Source organism: Esox lucius, chromosome 3 (genome assembly GCF_011004845.1).
Source record: "Esox lucius isolate fEsoLuc1 chromosome 3, fEsoLuc1.pri, whole genome shotgun sequence".
Taxonomy (NCBI): domain Eukaryota; kingdom Metazoa; phylum Chordata; class Actinopteri; order Esociformes; family Esocidae; genus Esox; species Esox lucius.
The window spans coordinates 29841279-29858536 of NC_047571.1; the positions used below are offsets into that span (position 1 = coordinate 29841279).

General features: G+C 47.3%; 1 protein-coding gene across 1 annotated transcript; it reads left to right on the forward strand.

Moving 5' to 3' along the window:
* Positions 1–288: 288 nt before the first annotated feature.
* On the forward strand, positions 289–15516 carry LOC105024663 (KN motif and ankyrin repeat domain-containing protein 4). The gene is made up of 10 exons (XM_010894743.3): positions 289–518; positions 7455–7607; positions 7816–9345; positions 10538–10613; positions 10913–11221; positions 11389–11473; positions 12070–12289; positions 12518–12660; positions 13211–13411; positions 14592–15516. The coding sequence occupies exons 2-10, from the start codon at positions 7592–7594 to the stop codon at positions 14688–14690; spliced, it is 2679 nt and encodes an 892-aa protein (XP_010893045.2). The 5' UTR covers positions 289–518; positions 7455–7591; the 3' UTR covers positions 14691–15516.
* The last annotated feature ends 1742 nt before the right edge of the window (positions 15517–17258 follow it).

Genomic DNA, 17258 nt, shown 5'->3' on the forward strand with positions numbered 1-17258 from the left:
AAAACCTTGCACAGTACTCTCAATGGCTACCTTGGGAGGTTTCTTTTGAAAACCCATTATCAGCAGTAGGTCTCTTGGTTCAGCTGCTGTCCATTTGCTTTGAGTGAAGGACCCCATCTGCGAGAGCACCAATTGGTTGATATCTTCTGACACTTGGTGGGTGTGGCTCCTCCGTGTGGGCCTCCACCCGCTGCCCCATTGGATGGAAGGAGAAAGGCATGCCCCGAAACCCCTCCCCACTCGGCTTTAACACACAACAACAACACTGCTCGCAGCCACAGCATCCCACAGTCTCTGACGGCACCTCCCTCCGGACAGGAGACACATACACAGACAGACACACTGACAGACTGGCAGGCCTGAGCTGAGAAAGGCAGACAGCTAGACACCCACAGAGATAGACAGAAAGACAGGCAGGGCTGACAGACAGAGGCTGAGCTGAGGGAGAAGTGACTGTATGTCAGACTGCACTGGATCCTGGGACCAACTCTCATCAGGTTACCGCGGGAGACGTCGAGGTAAGTGACAGCAGAATATGGTTGTTGCTCTGGATGCACTGCGATCGCCTCAACCTGTTGAAGTGTAGATTTACTGTGTTGTCTGTGCTTGTCACTTTGGGATGTCTGGAACTGAATGCATACTTTAGGAAAGTTTTATTGAGTAGTGATTCAGGCATTCAAGACATGATAGGCATCTGACCATCTGATAGACATCTGACTGTCAAATTTTTTTTAAATAATAACCTCTTAGCCCATCTCTATCTCACACAAACACCCACACACACACACACAAACCATCCCACACACAGCAAGCTCTCTCACACACACCCTTTCTATTTTAGCCCACCCATTTTAAATACCATGCTGTTTTTCTGGGTGTGTGATCGCTCACTGGCAGCTGTTTGATCCTATGGGCTTCGGCAACATGTTCTGCACATAGAGCGGAGCATGACACCCGATTGGAGAGACACCAGGACATTAGAACACAGAGAACACTACAAAACCAAGACATTAGAACACATAGAACACTACAGAAAAGAGACATTAGAACACATAGAACACTACAGAACCAAGACATTAGAACGCAGAGAACACATAACAGCTGCATTAGAACACTTCACAGAATCATTATAAAACATAACAGACACATTAAAACACACCCATCATGACACATAACAGACCTTTTAGAACACAGAGAATACTTCAGAACAGAGACATTATAATATAGAGAACACATAACAGACACATTAGAACACAGAGAACAATACAGAAAAGAGACATTTAAACACAGAGAACACTACACAATCGCAGTCAAACTGGATGGAAAGACAGAACGAGTGTGTGTGTGTGTGTATATGTGTGCACATGTGCATAAGAGGAGAGCGAGACACATACAAAGAGAGAGAGACAGACAGAGAGAGTGAGAGAGACAGACAGAGTGACAGAGACAGACAGTTTGACAGAGACACACAGTTTGACAGAGACACACAGTTTGACAGAGACAGTGTAGGAGAATGCTGGGATAAGAGAAAGACAGTGGTTGAGTAAGTGGTGCTGGAATCCAGCAGGCTGGCTTGAGTTTCAAAACCAACTCCAAATAGAAGACATAGAATGGAGTTATGAGCTGGAAAAACCACACCGTCAGCATGGCCAAACGGCTGGAAGGAAATCGTTTTTTTTCTGAGAACAGAGAGAGAGAGAGAGAGAGAGAGAGAGAGAGAGAGAGAGAGAGAGAGAGAGAAACACGGAAGGGAGAAAGAGAGAGGAAGTGGAAGCCAGGGACGTACGGTACACATCCATGAAAACGGTTCTGAGTAGAGCCCACGGCAGACTTGAGAAGCTCCCCCAGGACGCCTCTCCGGATGCCAAGTTTACCTGACAGGAAGACACCATTGTAGGGTGTCCTAAATGGAATCCTATTCCCTATTTAGTGCACGACGTCTTAGCAGAGCCCAAAGAAGCACAAACGCCTTTATTCTCTGCGCACGTTTCCACACGGCAAGGCTTTTGCTCCGTGCTGGCGGACCACGCGTAGAGACAGATAAGATCCAAGTCGACATATTATGTTACTGTGGTGATTGTGTGACATGACGTGAGCGGCGGCTTTACGTCCTGTACAGTCATTCGCTGTCATTCACATTGACAGAGTCACTGTTTAATCTCGGGCGTGCATTTAGACGCAGAGCGATCGGTCGAGTTACGACCGCAGCACAGAGCAGCTGTTTAATTGGTAGTGACAGTTCGGCTGTGGTTTGACGTGTTGGTCATTGTCTTTTCGGGCTTTCTGGCCGCGGCGGCTCCTGATTGGCTGTGTAGTGGGGGGCGGATCCAAATGGTGACAGAGTTTTTTTTTATATAGCACGCAGAATATATAATACTGGCAGTGGCAAGAATGGGTTTAACTCACAACATAATGAATCTGGTAGGTCTATCTAACTATGATTACACATTTGACCACAACCCAAAAATTACTCATCGTCGATTATCGGCTTGCAGATGGTCAACGCCCCAAAGTTGTCCATTAGAACGCCGCTGCCAAAGTGATGTGATGAAATGCTTACTATCTCATTGGTGCAGTTCTCCCCATAGGCAAGCAATTGACATGCAATCAGCTCAGGGTGTTCCGCCCCAACGCCCCCAGACTGGTAGGTGACTGAAAAACACATTATATTTTCTTACAGTAAAATCTAAACACTGTTACCGGATATTTATCAGAAACTGTCACATAATCCTTGCTATATATATATACAGCTCCGGAAAAAATGAAGAAACCACTGCACAGTTTTCGCTACTTTCCAAAAAAGTTGAGAAGAAAAGTTTTGAGTGAGGAACAGAAGCGTTCAATTTGCAGTGGTCTCTTCATTTTAACCCCTTCTGCTCCTCACTGAAAACCTCCCTTTTCAACTTTTTTGGAAAGGAAAGAAAAAGCTGCAGTGGTCTCTTCATTTTTTCCAGAGCTGTATATAGGTACCCATTTTCTGGGACAGATGGCCGGAGGGCCACAGGGCAGAAACAGAACCTGTTCAGGTTGTCTTGGTCATGACTGACCTGCACTGATTGGGAACCGAAGTAGACCGGGTTGGCAGGGCTCAGCAATGATCCTGCTGGCACACTATCTGGCCCCCAGGGTCTTGTATGGTCAATCGTAGTGCACTAACTAGCAAACAGTGTTCCGTTTGGGAAGCCTGTGTGGGCGTGCCCGTACCCTTTACACTGACTGGTGAAGATCCTCCATGTGACCTTTCATTCAGACCCCTCTACGGGAACATAACGGCCTGGACTTAAAACTTTGGTTCGCTTTTTTAACAACCGTTCATTCTTGAGAATATTTCTTTCACTTGTTAGTTGCACTCTGGGTTTGTCTGAAAATAAATATACCACAAAAAAGAAGCATCCGCCTCACCCCCACTGTCAGCCAGGAAGAGGGGGAGGAGAGAGGGGGAGGTAGGGAGGGAGGAAAAGGGAGAAACATTAGACACAATCAGAAAAATCAGCCAGGGAACAGCTGAAAAAACAGCCTCCTGGACTGCTGTGGTCAAGACGGCAGCATTTTTCACAACACTTTTATCAGAGCCCGAATCCCAAGGCTGCACACTGAGCTCTTTGTTTCAGCACGACAGCTGCTGTCCTGCCAACTCGGGCCATTGTGACAGTAGATGTGGCGACACACAGCACAGTGACTGCAGATTATACCCGGAGTATATGGGCGTGTTCCAGAGGGACAAGATGGCAGAGAAATGCGTCATTGGGCACATTTTGATTGACAATTACTTTTAAATTCAAAATAATAAGCGATTTTTAGTCTTTAGTGTTGTGGTTGGGGATGTTTGGATGGTGATGTTTGTCACGATGTAAGGACACTGCCTGAGGAAAAAGCCTGCATGTCTTCCCTTGACAGGGCAACAGTGGAATTCATAATGAAACCCGGAAAATGTACCCCATAATAAACACCAAAAAATTATTCAAGGCCCTTCTTGTAAGACCTTACAAATGGGGGAATAACATTAGGAGGTTGGAGGAACACTGTTCTGGAAAGTGAAGAAAATACAAACACAGTCAAAGGTCATAATATATATATGAACTTCCAGCCCAGTCTATATGCATAGGCCCCGGTTTGGAAACAAGCTAAAAGCTCTTATGTTATGTTTGAGTTAGCTTACAGGCTACAATTGGATGGGACCTATGTGCAGAAAGTGAATATCTCTGGGGGTTTTTGTTTCCCCCAAGTGGCTTTCCTGTGAGGCGAACCAGTCGCTCTGAGTAGTGACAATTTAAAAAAATTGCTGTGGAGAGGTTCAGGGGAGGACTCAAACCAACTGTCCTACATTGTATCCTCTGTGGTGGGATTCTGGGAAACGTGTGCGCGCACGTGTGTTTCTGTCTGTCCCTCAGCATGTCTGTCTCAGTATTATAATAAACAGATGAGGTTTAGGGAAGCACTGAAAGGACAGGTGTTCTGTTCTGTGTCATCAACTGTGTTTTGTGTGGAGCACAAAAGCAACAGCTGCTTCTGCAGAAAACAGAAAAACAATCAAACCAATCCTGAACGGAACGTGAACCTTGCCATGCCATAGCGGTCAAGTTGAAACACCATTAGCACGACTCTCAGTAAGACTCGCATGTTTGAACGCAAGGCCGACGAGGAATTGAGCGGTCCACAGCAACAGCTGCTGTAGCGTTGACGTGACAATATAGTCTCTGAAGAGTTGCGACGGCATTTCGGTCAACACTGGCTACCGTATCGCGACAGCTTGTTTTTGACTGACAAGCAAATGGGCTTCTCTCCTTTTCTCAGATGCCTTTGTTTTTCGTTCCCCCTGAATGTAACCACAGTGCTCCGTCAACGGTAACCTGTAACCACGGCGACGTGCGGTTTCCCCCAGCTGTCGCCAGGTCTTGAGACTACACCTGAATGCCACAGGCGGAGCTTAGCTCGAATAACCCGACCTGGCAGGTGTTAAAGAAATGCCTGGAGCAAGACTGTCCGCGTGTCGGTGTTGACGAGAAGAAACAGATCGCGTCTGCGGAGATGTTCTTCAGCACTGTTCAACCAAACTAGTAGACGTGAAGTTAGGATGGAGTGTCACCTTGTTAACGGATAAAGGCTCGGTCAATGTTCCCATGGAACCCGGACGCTAGCTTGTCAGGGACCCTACACTGGCTGTTGAAACACTTCTTTCATCTCAGTGACCTTTCTCCGTTATGTCTCCACCAGCATGCTGGGCTTTTAGTTCATATCAGGGGATAGTAGCAAGCGATGATGTGTTTTGCTAGGTAAAGTGTGCAACTAGGTGAAGTATGTAGCTAGGGGAAGTGTGTAACTATGTAGTGTGTAGCTAGGTGAAGTGTACCTAGGGTAACCTTTTAAGTAATAGTAGGTTCCTGGTGTTTTAGGGATTTGTTTGTGGGTCATAACGCACACGTCATGCTGTGTGTATGTAACAAGAAGTGTATGTCAAACGTACCGCTGATACAGTATATCATCAACCGTGAGCCTGAATTATTTAGAGTGTGGATTCCACACGCTGTCAGAAACACTCCATAGAGATGTTGTTTTTTTCTCGCATTAAGCTGTTGCTCCAAACTAGATGCTGGGAAATGAATGCTTCGAACAGCCTGTTCAATCTCATCCTGAAGATGCTCTACTGGGCTGAGGTGTGGAGGCTGGGCAGGCTCTGAGCTAAGCCGAACCAGGACTGGTCAGACTGACCAGTGTTTCCCCTCTGCTTATTTTCAGCCAATACATGTTAGATCTGAGGTACTTTTCAACACACCAGACCATTACTTTAGATTCCCTTAGGTCACAAGTTCCAAGGCCCATTCCAACACACAAACAGTAACTGAATGCCTGGATGCCGACCTGCCTGCCTGCTTTATATAGCAGACCACGCCCACGTGACTCACTGCGTTGGAGACATCTGTTTTGGGGAACAGGGTGGTGTACTTAATGAACACTGTATATAAACAAAGCGGTCACCAATACAACTAGAACAGGGGGAAAAAAGTTTTCTGTCATACCCACAGTACACCGTCCGATGAACCACATCTATCAGGGCCGTTGGGCATTCAGGGTTTGACCCATGCAGTACATAAATCTACCATATGTTTATATATATTTTAGGAGAGTATGGTCTTCTCAGACTGCGTTTAGAATGCGTGTGTAACCCTGTCCTTATCGGGGTGTCCGTGTGTGTGTGTCTGTTAGGCGTTGTTTCCTGCAGGGCTGTTCTGTCGCACTGCCTCTCTGTTTACTGCATAGCTGACATTGTTTGGGTCTGTGGCTGGCCCCGAGTGTCAATGTGGTCCTCCCAGAGGCCAGAGAGTCTAGCAGTCACAGCCCGGTGGTCACAAGAGAGAGCGGGCGCGTAGGGGGGGATTGTAGGAGCGGGGATATGAGGGGAAGACTGAGAGATGAGGGGAAGAGGGGTAGAGTATACAAAACCAAACAGTGTGGGGAGAGAAACAGGTCACAGTCCGGGGGACGACAAAGACATTGGAGAGAATAGGTGAACGCCAGGAGAGGTTACAGAGAGAGAGAGATGTGAGAAAACACTTTTTAAAGTACAGTACAATGCGAAAGCCTTAGGCACCTGAAAGCCGAACTAAAGCAATTTCTTTGCGTAGTTCATTTTTATTTTTTTTACAAATAAACACTACACAAATAAAAGGCTTTAGTGTGATTTTCAGGTGCCTAAGGCTTTGGAGAGTACTGTACTTGAACAGCAGGAGAGAAAGCTGAAAGACATATATAACGTGCAGAGAAAACTTCACTGAAAATCTCAAGCGGGTGAGAAGTTGGGAGCAGAGAGAATGAAAGTGAGTCAGAACAATGGCCGCCTGTATTTATTTATGTAGGAGTATACTGGGTTCCATGGCTACTGCCGGTCTCAACGGTCTTGGAGTTATTTTCAGATCAGTATTTGGACCAAAGGTCTGTAATTAAAGGAACGCCAGGGCAAACGCGGTCACAGGCAAGCCATTGGAGTTCACTCTGATGCATCAATGATGTAGGGGTGTGTGTGTGTGTGTGTTTATTTGTGAGGGAGGCAGTATATGAATGAGAGGAAAATGCTACTGCCACAAGTTCAAGATGAGTTGCCCACTCAAAACACCCAGGGCAAGTCCACATTGTTCAGACAGTGAGAGGGAGAAAGGGCCCAGGCGGGCCTGGAGGAGGAGTGGGGATGTGTGTGATTGGCCCGGCCACAAAATAACACGGTCAAACCACCAGTTTCAAAACCGAATGTCCCGATGCATTAATTCTGCATTAAAAGGTCCCACGTTGCTACGCAAACAGATTTCTTACATAACGAGCATGTTTGGGTCCAATTTCCTAATTACACAAGATGTAGTTCTCTTCAGTCCTTCGGAGAGCACAGAAGGTTTTAATGAGTATGACGACAACCTTACCTGCCAGTGTTCTCACTCCGTTTGCCCCCTTTCTGATATGTGTAGGCAGACAGGCTGTCACCTCATCATATCAGCGGTGTAACCGACCAGCTGGCCAGAGGGCAGAAACAGGCCGACGCCCAGACTGGCAGTAAACAAACGATGTGACAACAAACAACCCTTACAGCTGAAGCCTGCCGACGATGGAGAAACAAAACGGTAACAGACCTACAAATACCAAGTGGATACATTTAAATTGTTTACTTTTTGATTGTTGGTTAGATGAATCAACTGTATGATAACTATATGATCATTGCTAAACACTTATTCTAAGTCACTAGGTATAGTGTGTATCTGAGGTGGGTTGTAGTTCTTTAAGTAGTACCTATTTCCCTGCAAGTCCTGAAACACTGCTTTCTCCTGTTAGGAAATGCTCCTAAAGCCCCAGAGAACGGAGTGACGGGGAAGCCTCCTCTGTACTCAGTGGAGACTCCATACGGCTTCCGTCTGGACCTTGACTTCCTCAAGTACGTGGATGATATTGAGAAGGGCCACACGATGAAGAGGGTCCCGGGCCAGCGCCGCAGCAAGGTGCAACGTCCCAGCACCCTGCCCAGACACCTCAATCTCTCCGGGCACGGCTACCGGCCAAGCCCCTGGGGATCCACTGGAGCGCTGGTCCCCAGGTCCCAAACTGCCGACCCGCACCACGGCTACGGCTCCAGGGCTTATGATGGCAGGTCACCAACCTCTCCTGGGGGATACAGGTCTGTGGCGGAGATGGAGGCCAGTATCCGGGCCTTTGACGAGCAGCCCCTGGGGGAGCATATCAGGCCGAGTCTCATGCGGGCCACCAGCCTGCCACTCACTGTCCTGCTGAGGAAAGGCTATGAGTCGACTGAAGACATTTTGTGCCCCCCGGACAGCTCGTCTGACCGTCTGTCCAGCCAAGACGTCTCTGGGAACCTCCGCCGCCTCACTGAAGCGCTGGAGCGTGTGGCCCTGCTGGAGGAAGAGGTCCGGGTTATCCCGGAACTCAAGGCACAAATCTGCATCCTGCAGGAGGAGAGGGAGAGGCTCCGCCTTGGGCTGGACCCCCGACCAGGGTTGAGGAACAGAGACCCCTCTTGTGTGCATGACCACAGAAGTCCTGGGAACAAGAGATGCCTCTTCTCCCGCGAAGAGGACGACCCGAACCAGGCGCACGAGTGGAGGACGAGCACAGACCTGGACGAGCTCCTCACAGTCACTTCCCTGCAGGCCAAAGTGGCCGTCCTGGAGCAGAAGCTTCATCAAAGCAGCCTGGAGCTCCAGAAGGCCACAGCGCTCCTGAAGGAACAGAAGACAGAGGCCCAGAGGATGAAGGACGTGGGGCGCCCGCTGACCAGGAACAGTGAAGGTTGGGTGAGAGCTGAGAGAGAAACGGAAAACTCCCCTAAGTGGGTCTCGGCAGGTCCAGGAGGTATGTCCACTCCAGGAAAGTTGCATTCGGGAGAAGGTTTTGCGACCAATACAGTGACCATCACTGCAAACAGGCTGGACTCCGGAACTCGGACGGAAGGCCTCGGAGTAATTCATATTCCGGCTTTGACTAGCTCTTCCAAGATGGCGGTCCGAGAGAACAATCTCAGAGCTGGTCAAAATAGTCCAGAAAGGGTGGCCCATGACTTGGTCAAAGAACCAGGCCGAGAGGAACTCATGGAGCACATGTCTAAGGAGGAGACCTCCCTGGGGGTCGTGGACCAAGCTGTGGCAGCTTTCCACGTGAGGAGGATCCAGGTTCTGCTGGAACAGCAGTGGGAGTGTCTCTGTGGGGAGAGAGCACCAGGAGAGGCCAGGGCCCCGGAGCATCCAGACTCCAAGGTCAATTCACTACAGGAGGAGATTAGGAGTCTGGTGCATGTTCTTTCTTCCTACTACAACCAAGGACCCAGTGACGGAGAAGCTTCTCGGGGAGGTATGGTTCATGATCACTTATCTTTGGTTGATTTACAAAACAACGTTTTTGGGGGAGATGTTCCTGGAATAAAGGCATGCCCATTAAAAAGGCATTTCTAGCAAAGCAGAAGGCTTAATCCAGGACTGGGAACCCGGCCAAGAATTTACAGAGTCTACATTGACGCTGAGAATTTATTTGAAACAAGTACATGTTATCTCAGGCTCCTTATAAAGCCAATTGAATTCCAAGGTTTCTTTTATAGAGCAAAGCTCTTTTCAGTTATTCCATCTTTTCCAACTCATTTACATTTCAAAACACGGTGAAACTGTAATGCAATCCGTTCCCAGTGTTTTTTAAAACCCCATTCATGTCACGTCAGCACATTTCAGTCATAGCTTTGAGCTATTTCTACATCTATCATGAAAGATTAGTCCGATTTGCGAGTCGATGACGAGAATTCACTGTATTCAATGTCAAAGAGACCACTTTTAGACCACTTTATTTCCCTCCCTTTAATCGAGTCTAACAATTTATCATGGGGTGTAAATTGGTGGTTGTAGCTGGTCTGGGTCTATACATGATAGGTTTTTATTGATAATTTAATTCTACTCTAAGTTTCTACTTAGAGAATTATTTTTGTTTTGCCATTCTCAAATGCTTTGACTCATTAGGAGATGGAACCCTTTTCTTCCTTCCTGCTAGAATGGATCATAATTACAGGGTAGCATTTTAGTTTTCATGTGAAGAGAAATTCAACACAGCTAAGAAAACAAACTCACCAGGCCACAGTGTTTAATTAAAACACTGATATAGACAGAAATAGTTTATATGTGCTGTACTTAACATTAAAACGTAACAGACATCGCTTCCTATGTGGCGACCAACCAGATAGTCTATGGACTGTAAGTCTGTCTTTCAATCTCATGGCAACCATCATCAACTCCTTCTGTGGTTGTTGGTCCAGCTTGGAATAACAATAGTCATTTCTAAAACACTGACAATAGTCATTTGTAAAACATTGACAATAGTCATGAGTAAAACATTGACAATAGTCATGTGTAAACATTGACAATAGTTTTTCTTTTATAAAGAGTTCAAGCTCCATTACGCCTGTCACTGTTGTTTGTGTAGTGGTTGTAGGACTGTGTGATGTAGTAATTTTTGTTGTTTGTGTAGTAGATGTACGATGTAGTAATTCTTTCCCCTCTAGTCCCACAATCTATTGTGAAGAGAAATGGCGGGGTGCGGATGTCTGGGAACCTCCACTTTGCTGGTGTGAATGGCAGGTAAGACAACAGCTGCTGTTTGTCCTGTTCGCAAATGACTCATTTGAGCGCCGGCCTCATCCCACAGATGTAATGCTAACCCTGAAGATCTTTCTGTGTGGTAAAACCACTTTCATAATGCACGCCCTAGTAAAAAACCTTCAGGTTTTTCTATCCTGATTTGGAATCATTCTGTGTTCATAACATTCAGATGTTTCGTAACGGGTTTCTCATAAAAACTCTAGGTATGATGACTAGTTAAAACAAACCGGTTCATAATGATAAGGTAGTGGTCACGAATCTCTTCCTGATGTGTTCAGCTTTAAAACAACACAGGATGAGGATTCTGCCTGTAAGAACCACCCCCAAAACGTCTTAGCATTACGGCAACAGGCAGGGGTTCACGCCCCCCCTGAGGTCATGGGAGAGACGGGGCGTTTTGGCTCCAGTGACGGAGACACGACCAATGGAGACCCAGGCCCAGGGGTTATGAGAGGAGCTAGTTCAAGGGACTGGACTACAGAACGGGAGGGCAGGACACGTGGCATTGAGATGAACACAAGCGCGGCCATAGAGGAACCCACGGAGGCGAAGCCACACCCAGAGACCAATCAGGAGCCACATAACAGGTCAGGGCGGGTCCGACAGAAATATCTCAATGCTTTCATTCGTGAATAATAATAATTTAATGGCATCTTAAATTCAAGTTGGTGAATCTTCCTGCAGCATAACTTTTTTCATAATAGGAATTTTTTTAAAAACATGTTTATTGTTGTGTACTGATGTTTCCTGTCAGAGAGCACGTAGATGGGCAGTTCATAGAAGCGTGTCATTTCGTCAAAGATCACATGGACCACGTGGAGAATCCCGGTGAGGAAATGGTACGCACCTTAAAGCAACATAGGCCAACACAAACCTCCAGGCACTGCGTGGTTACGTCAGCTCTGTTCAGAGCACAAGCTGTAAAAAAAACAACAAGACACAAATAGACTGCCTTGAAGATGAAAGCAATCTGACAGCTTCATTTTTCATTTAGTCAACGGAAGTGGGAAATATTTATGAGCCTCATTTCTTTTATTAGCGCTAATAGCCTCATAAAAGATCTGATGGATGCACCGTTTGCCTGCAATAGAAATATAAAAGTTTTCGTAATGGAGATGTCCAAGCTTTAGTAATGAAAATATCTAACCTTTAGTAATAGGAACATCAAAGCTTTAGCAATATAAACATCAAGGCTTTAGGAAAATAAACATCAATGGTAATAGAAAATCCAAGTTAGAGTAATGTAAATATTCAAGTTGTATCAACAGAAATATCCATCAGATACAGAGGTAGGAACGGCTTAGTTTTCCCTCCACACAGCACACTTGTATCAGCAAGGAATGGCAACTTGAGACCCAGAGGGCCTCAGTGTGCGCAAGTTTTTTTTCCCAGCCCAGCGCTAACACTCCTTGGACAACTTCCATCTGTTCCCCAGAGGCAGACTTTGGTGGTGCTGTTCCAGGTTTGGTTCCGGGTGGCGGCTGAGGAGGACTCCCGGGCCAAACAGGTAGCTATGTACCTCAGAGAGGTGAGAATGGCCACGCCCTCGCTCCTCCCCTTCCTGGTCAACATGGCAGACGACAATGGCAACACTGCGCTGCACTACAGTGTGTCCCACACCAACTACATGATTGTCAGTCTGCTCCTGGACACAGGTATAGCTTGTGTGGGTGTGATTACACCATCAAATGCCCTTGCACTCACAATTGTATGCCTGTTTTCCTGATTATGAATTCAAACCATGTGTTTTTCTCGTAAGAGCAGAAATTTATTTTTCTTCTCAGCAGTTGTACATGTGCGCCAGAGGTACGGGCACGGACTGCTGGACCAGATTAGGTCACGCAGTAACGCAAGCAAACGCGTGTGTTTTCCCTCCTTTGCAGGCGTGTGTGAGGTGGACCTCCAGAACAAGGCAGGGTACACCGCGGTGATGCTGGCCTCCCTGACGGCCCCCGGCGACTCTGGGGACATGGAGGTGGTCCGCCGACTCATGGAGCTTGGGGACGTTAACGCTCGAGCTAACCAGGTGATCTCCTGATTCGTCTTGTTCCCAGACAAGTCCGCCCGAATGTACGGAAGATCTGATGGAACAATGTATCAAACGTGACCTTTTTCAGGCACTTAGAAAAGCTTTGAGAGAATATAGGTGGGGGGCCCTCCCCCAAATGCCACAGTGGTCACCGCAGCCAGCATTCTCCTCCAGCATGTGAATGAGCAGCTATGAGACCGATCGGCGTCACGATATGTGCAGCGGACACACACGTCGAACCTCACCTCAACTGAACCTGTCGTTCATTTGTTGAGACACAGGGAATTGTAATAGTTATTGGCACAATCAGCTTAGTCTGTCAACCAATCATCTCCCACAAAAGTGTGTGGTGCTCCCAAGGCCCTAATGCTCTGCTGTAACGTGGGATAGCCCAGCAGATGTAGACATCTGTAACGCTGGTTTGGAATTCACCCCATGCTCAGATCTTTCTCAGAGCCCTTTCTCCCTCTCTCCCACCCTCTCACTTTTCCTCTCTTTCTGTCCCTCCCCCTCGCTCCATCCTTCTCACCCCCCCTCACCCACCCAGGGCGGTCAGTCAGCTCTGATTTTGGCGGCGAGACACGGCCGGGCCCTGATGGTGCGCTTGTTGCTGCGCTACGGGGCCGAACCCAACGCCCAGGACAACCAGGGGGCCACGGCTCTGATGTGTGCCTGTGAGAGGGGTCACACACACATCGTGCGCCTGCTTCTGGACAGGGCGGAGTGTGACACCAGCCTTATGGACCGGGTGAGTGTTGTCATGACAGAGCGCTCCACACGCACGCCAAGTAGCATGTTAAACAGGTCTTGGCCTCGGCATGGTAGCTTGGTCTAACAGGAAGTCCCATCCTGCAGCGCCACTGGCTCCCTCCATGGCTGTGGGACCAATCAGGAACAGGAACAGATTGACAGCGCTACACACTTTCTCACAAACACACACACACACACATTTCCGTCTACATGGCTTCAGGGGTAGGCAGTACATGTAACAATATGCTCCTACGCCACCTGGTGATTAAGACCAGAAACTACAGCCCCTCGGGGGGTTAATTAACAGACCACCTCAAGCCGCCATCGCGGGACCTCATGTTAACATGGTATCAGTCCTCTCTTCCGAAAGACAATTAGCGACTTTGCTAAACGAGCCGCTTGGGTGACGCTGGATGCATTTGTTGGTGGAGTGGCACCAATGGCACCCTACACTCCTGGGGCCCTGGTCAATAGTAAGGCAGTATATAGGGCACAGTATGTTGTTTGGGATGCAGGCCATGACTCGGGGACGACGAGTGACGGCGCGGGCGCATCGGAATAGAGGACCCTCCATGGCTTAATGAGGTCTGTTGTAAAGGGAAACCTCACTGGGCTACCAACCGGCTAATCGCTAATCCGCTAACACCGGCTCATCTCCTCTGTCGAAGAAAGGATGAGGGAAAAGAGCGGGGAGATCTGCCTACTCTGTCCAGTCGTCCCCGTAGACTGGCAGAGGATCGGAGGAAAATGCAAACGGTTAAGGGACACCAGTATTACTATCCTCCATGATGAATTGGTAGTTAAATCTTTCCGGGAAAATAGCTTTCCTCTTGAGGTAGCATTTGTTCCCCAGGTGTATATTATTTTGATTCCTGTTTTGATGCATGGAACACCAGCCGATGCCTCTGTGATAGAAAATGGGGATCCTAACAAATACTAAACAACAGGCCAATTAATTAACCAATCAAGCAAGCCCCTTCATTAATTGAATCAGGTGTACTAGTTCAGGCTACAGTCACAGACCTCTGCCTACCCAGAATGTCTTAGGTTGTGTTATGGAAATTCTTCAACTAATGTAAAATGTTGTCCCTGCACTTACTCCTTTAAGAGTTCCTATCGATGGAACTGCCATCCCAGTTATCAGTGCTAACCTCCTCCTCCCTGCGGTCTTTCTCCAGCGTGGTCGCACGGCCCTCTCGGTGGCGCAGCACGGGTCTCACAGTGACATCGCAGCCCTTCTCCAGGCACACCGCTCACAACGCGGGACGTCTGTCTGAGCCCAAGACAAATGTTCTAGACTGTAGAGACCAGGGAACCCGACGTCTCTCCCTTGCTCGTCGGAGGTGGCCCGTGGCTCTTCTCTCCCTCTGCTGGGTTTAGGTTGTGTTGTCGGGGATGTTCACTGTTCCCCACTGGGCTTGGAGTAAGCTCCCCACTTCCTGTTGCTGGAAAGGGCAAACCTTTTCTTAAAAGAGTCATCTCTGGTAGTCTTAGTGTTATTGTGACAGATGAGGACCGGAGGATGTTGCTGCCTGATCCATTAATCAATTAATCAAATTGATTTATAAAGCCCTTTTTACATCAGCAGTTGTCACAAAGTGCTTTTACAAAACACCCAGCCTGAAACCCCAACGGTTTAAACTGTTTTCTGATGCCTTTTTATATTGATGCAATTCTCTGTTTTCTACCTGGGTAAATAGCAGTGGACTCGTCAGGCAATCCATAACATGAACTGACCCACATGCCATTAAGGTTGAGCCCCCTGTGGACTGGAGCTTTGAAACCCTCAACGGAGAAAGAGCGTGCTCCAAGGAAAATGCTGCTTTTATTTTAATATATGTTATTCTGCCAGAACCTTGGTCTTTATTATGTGCAGCCGGAAAGACGGCAGTTGACTGATAGAGGAAAATACATCTAGTTGGTATTCACGTCTGATCCACTTCCCATGGGGCATTTCAGCTGGAGGAGTGTTACAGTAAATATGGAGTCTATTTACATTTACGCTGCCCTGGATTGAACCGTATCCTGCTATCGGCAATATGTTTAATGTAAATCTCAATAGGTTTGAAGTAAAATATAGGTATGCTATAAAGGTGAAGTTGGTTTTGTCATTATTAATATCCATGACAAGGGATGTCACTGGGGAATGTGGGAACACGTTGTCGTCTGTCTGTGTAATGACATCAGTGGCCAGTGGATGGGGCTACTTTCCCATACTGGCATCTCTGTGTGCACTGAATAGTCTTTAATTCAGGGACTTAAATATGGGATTTGACGACAGAAACATCCTTTGTTCCACCTAATAAGAAGTTATTTGGCGGGGGCTACTTGTATATATTGAGCTATTATTGTAGTGATGTCTGAACAAGGGAGGACAGATACAAGTAGTCAGGTGGGTGGAGCATCTAATGTGTAACCCAAAGGGTGTCAGATCAAATCCCAGAGCTAGAAATGTTAAAAGATTGGTTGTCCTGTCCTTGAGCAAGACAGTTTACGCAAATTGCTCTTGTAAGTTGCTCTGGATAAGAGCGTCTGATGAATGACTGAAATGTATTAGACGATTGAAATGCAAAAAGCTTTTAGCATTTACAAAAGCTCCAATCCATTTCTAGTATTATCATAATCTTACCGGCGTTCTCAGTAATCCACCCTCCACTTCCACACTGAATTTCAATGCCGTGATGTCAGCCATGATGGATCACATGAGGACCAGATCACTAGGTCTTATTCTCCATAGATTAGATTCAACTTTATTGTCATTGAACAGTACAAGTACAATACAATTAAATGCAGTTAGCATTTAACCAGAAGGGCAAATAGATAGAACTTCCTGTATTAATGAGATCTTACTCAGCATAGGAGAACTACCTGTGTCTATGAGGTCTTATTCTCTATAGGAGAATTGCCTGCAGAGTAAGTACGAGGTCTTATTCTCTATATGAGAATTGCCTGCAGAGTATGTACAAGGTTTTATTCTCCATAGGAGAACTGCCTGTGTCTATGAGGTCTTATTCCCCATAGAACTTCCCTATGTGAGGTCTTATTCAGCATAGTAGAACTGCCTGTATGTTTGAGGAGGTATTCAGCATAGTAGAACTGCCTGTATGTATGAGGAATCTTTCTCCATTGGAGAAGAATGTAGATAGTGTCTGTTAGCTAGTGTGTGTCCTGTACATGTCCTTTGAGGACAACATACAGTATGTGACTGTGTGTGTGTGTGTGTCGCCTGATGTGTCCATATGAGTCTATCGGTCTATCTCCATCGCAGCAAAGCCCCTTATTTACCCCGAGAATTCCCCAGCGGGGGGCGGATTTTCAGATGTTATCCACACAGATTTCCCCTATCGGACAGGATTATAGTATAGAAAAAGAACGAATACAACGGAAGAGACGCTGACTCCAACCAGGAACTCCTGCTCTGTTCCACCTCTGCATTGTCTCTATAAAAAAGAAGAACGGGCTCAAGTCCGCTTTCCACAGTCTTTGGGTCCAGTCGGGCCTGTGGGTAAATCACTACGCGGTGAACAGGATGGAGCCTCTCATCTCCTGGTCTGCCTTGGTCAGGACACCGGCTAAGTGAAAGCGTTCATCTGGGCCGTAGCTCCAGGGACCAATGTCTCGGACACATCCGCGCGTGTCCGGAGATCACCGGCAGATCCCTCAATAGGGTGCACCAGCGGGTGTGTGTTCTCTGACTTGGGTTACTGGTGGTCGCAGTGCCGTGAGGTCAACGTTTTGACTCGTCCCTGAGCTGGCGTGCGTGTGGGTCTTAACTCGCCTTGACTGAAATGTCATTTCTGGAACTTAAGCCTGCCGTCCGAAATCTACAGAGACTGGCTTTAGCC

Coding starts and splice junctions, on each gene's coding strand:
- LOC105024663 (XM_010894743.3), top strand. Junction 12,661..13,210: donor TTAACGCTCGAGCTAACCAG/GTGATCTCCTGA, acceptor TCACCCACCCAG/GGCGGTCAGTCAGCTCTGAT. Junction 13,412..14,591: donor ACACCAGCCTTATGGACCGG/GTGAGTGTTGTC, acceptor GTCTTTCTCCAG/CGTGGTCGCACGGCCCTCTC.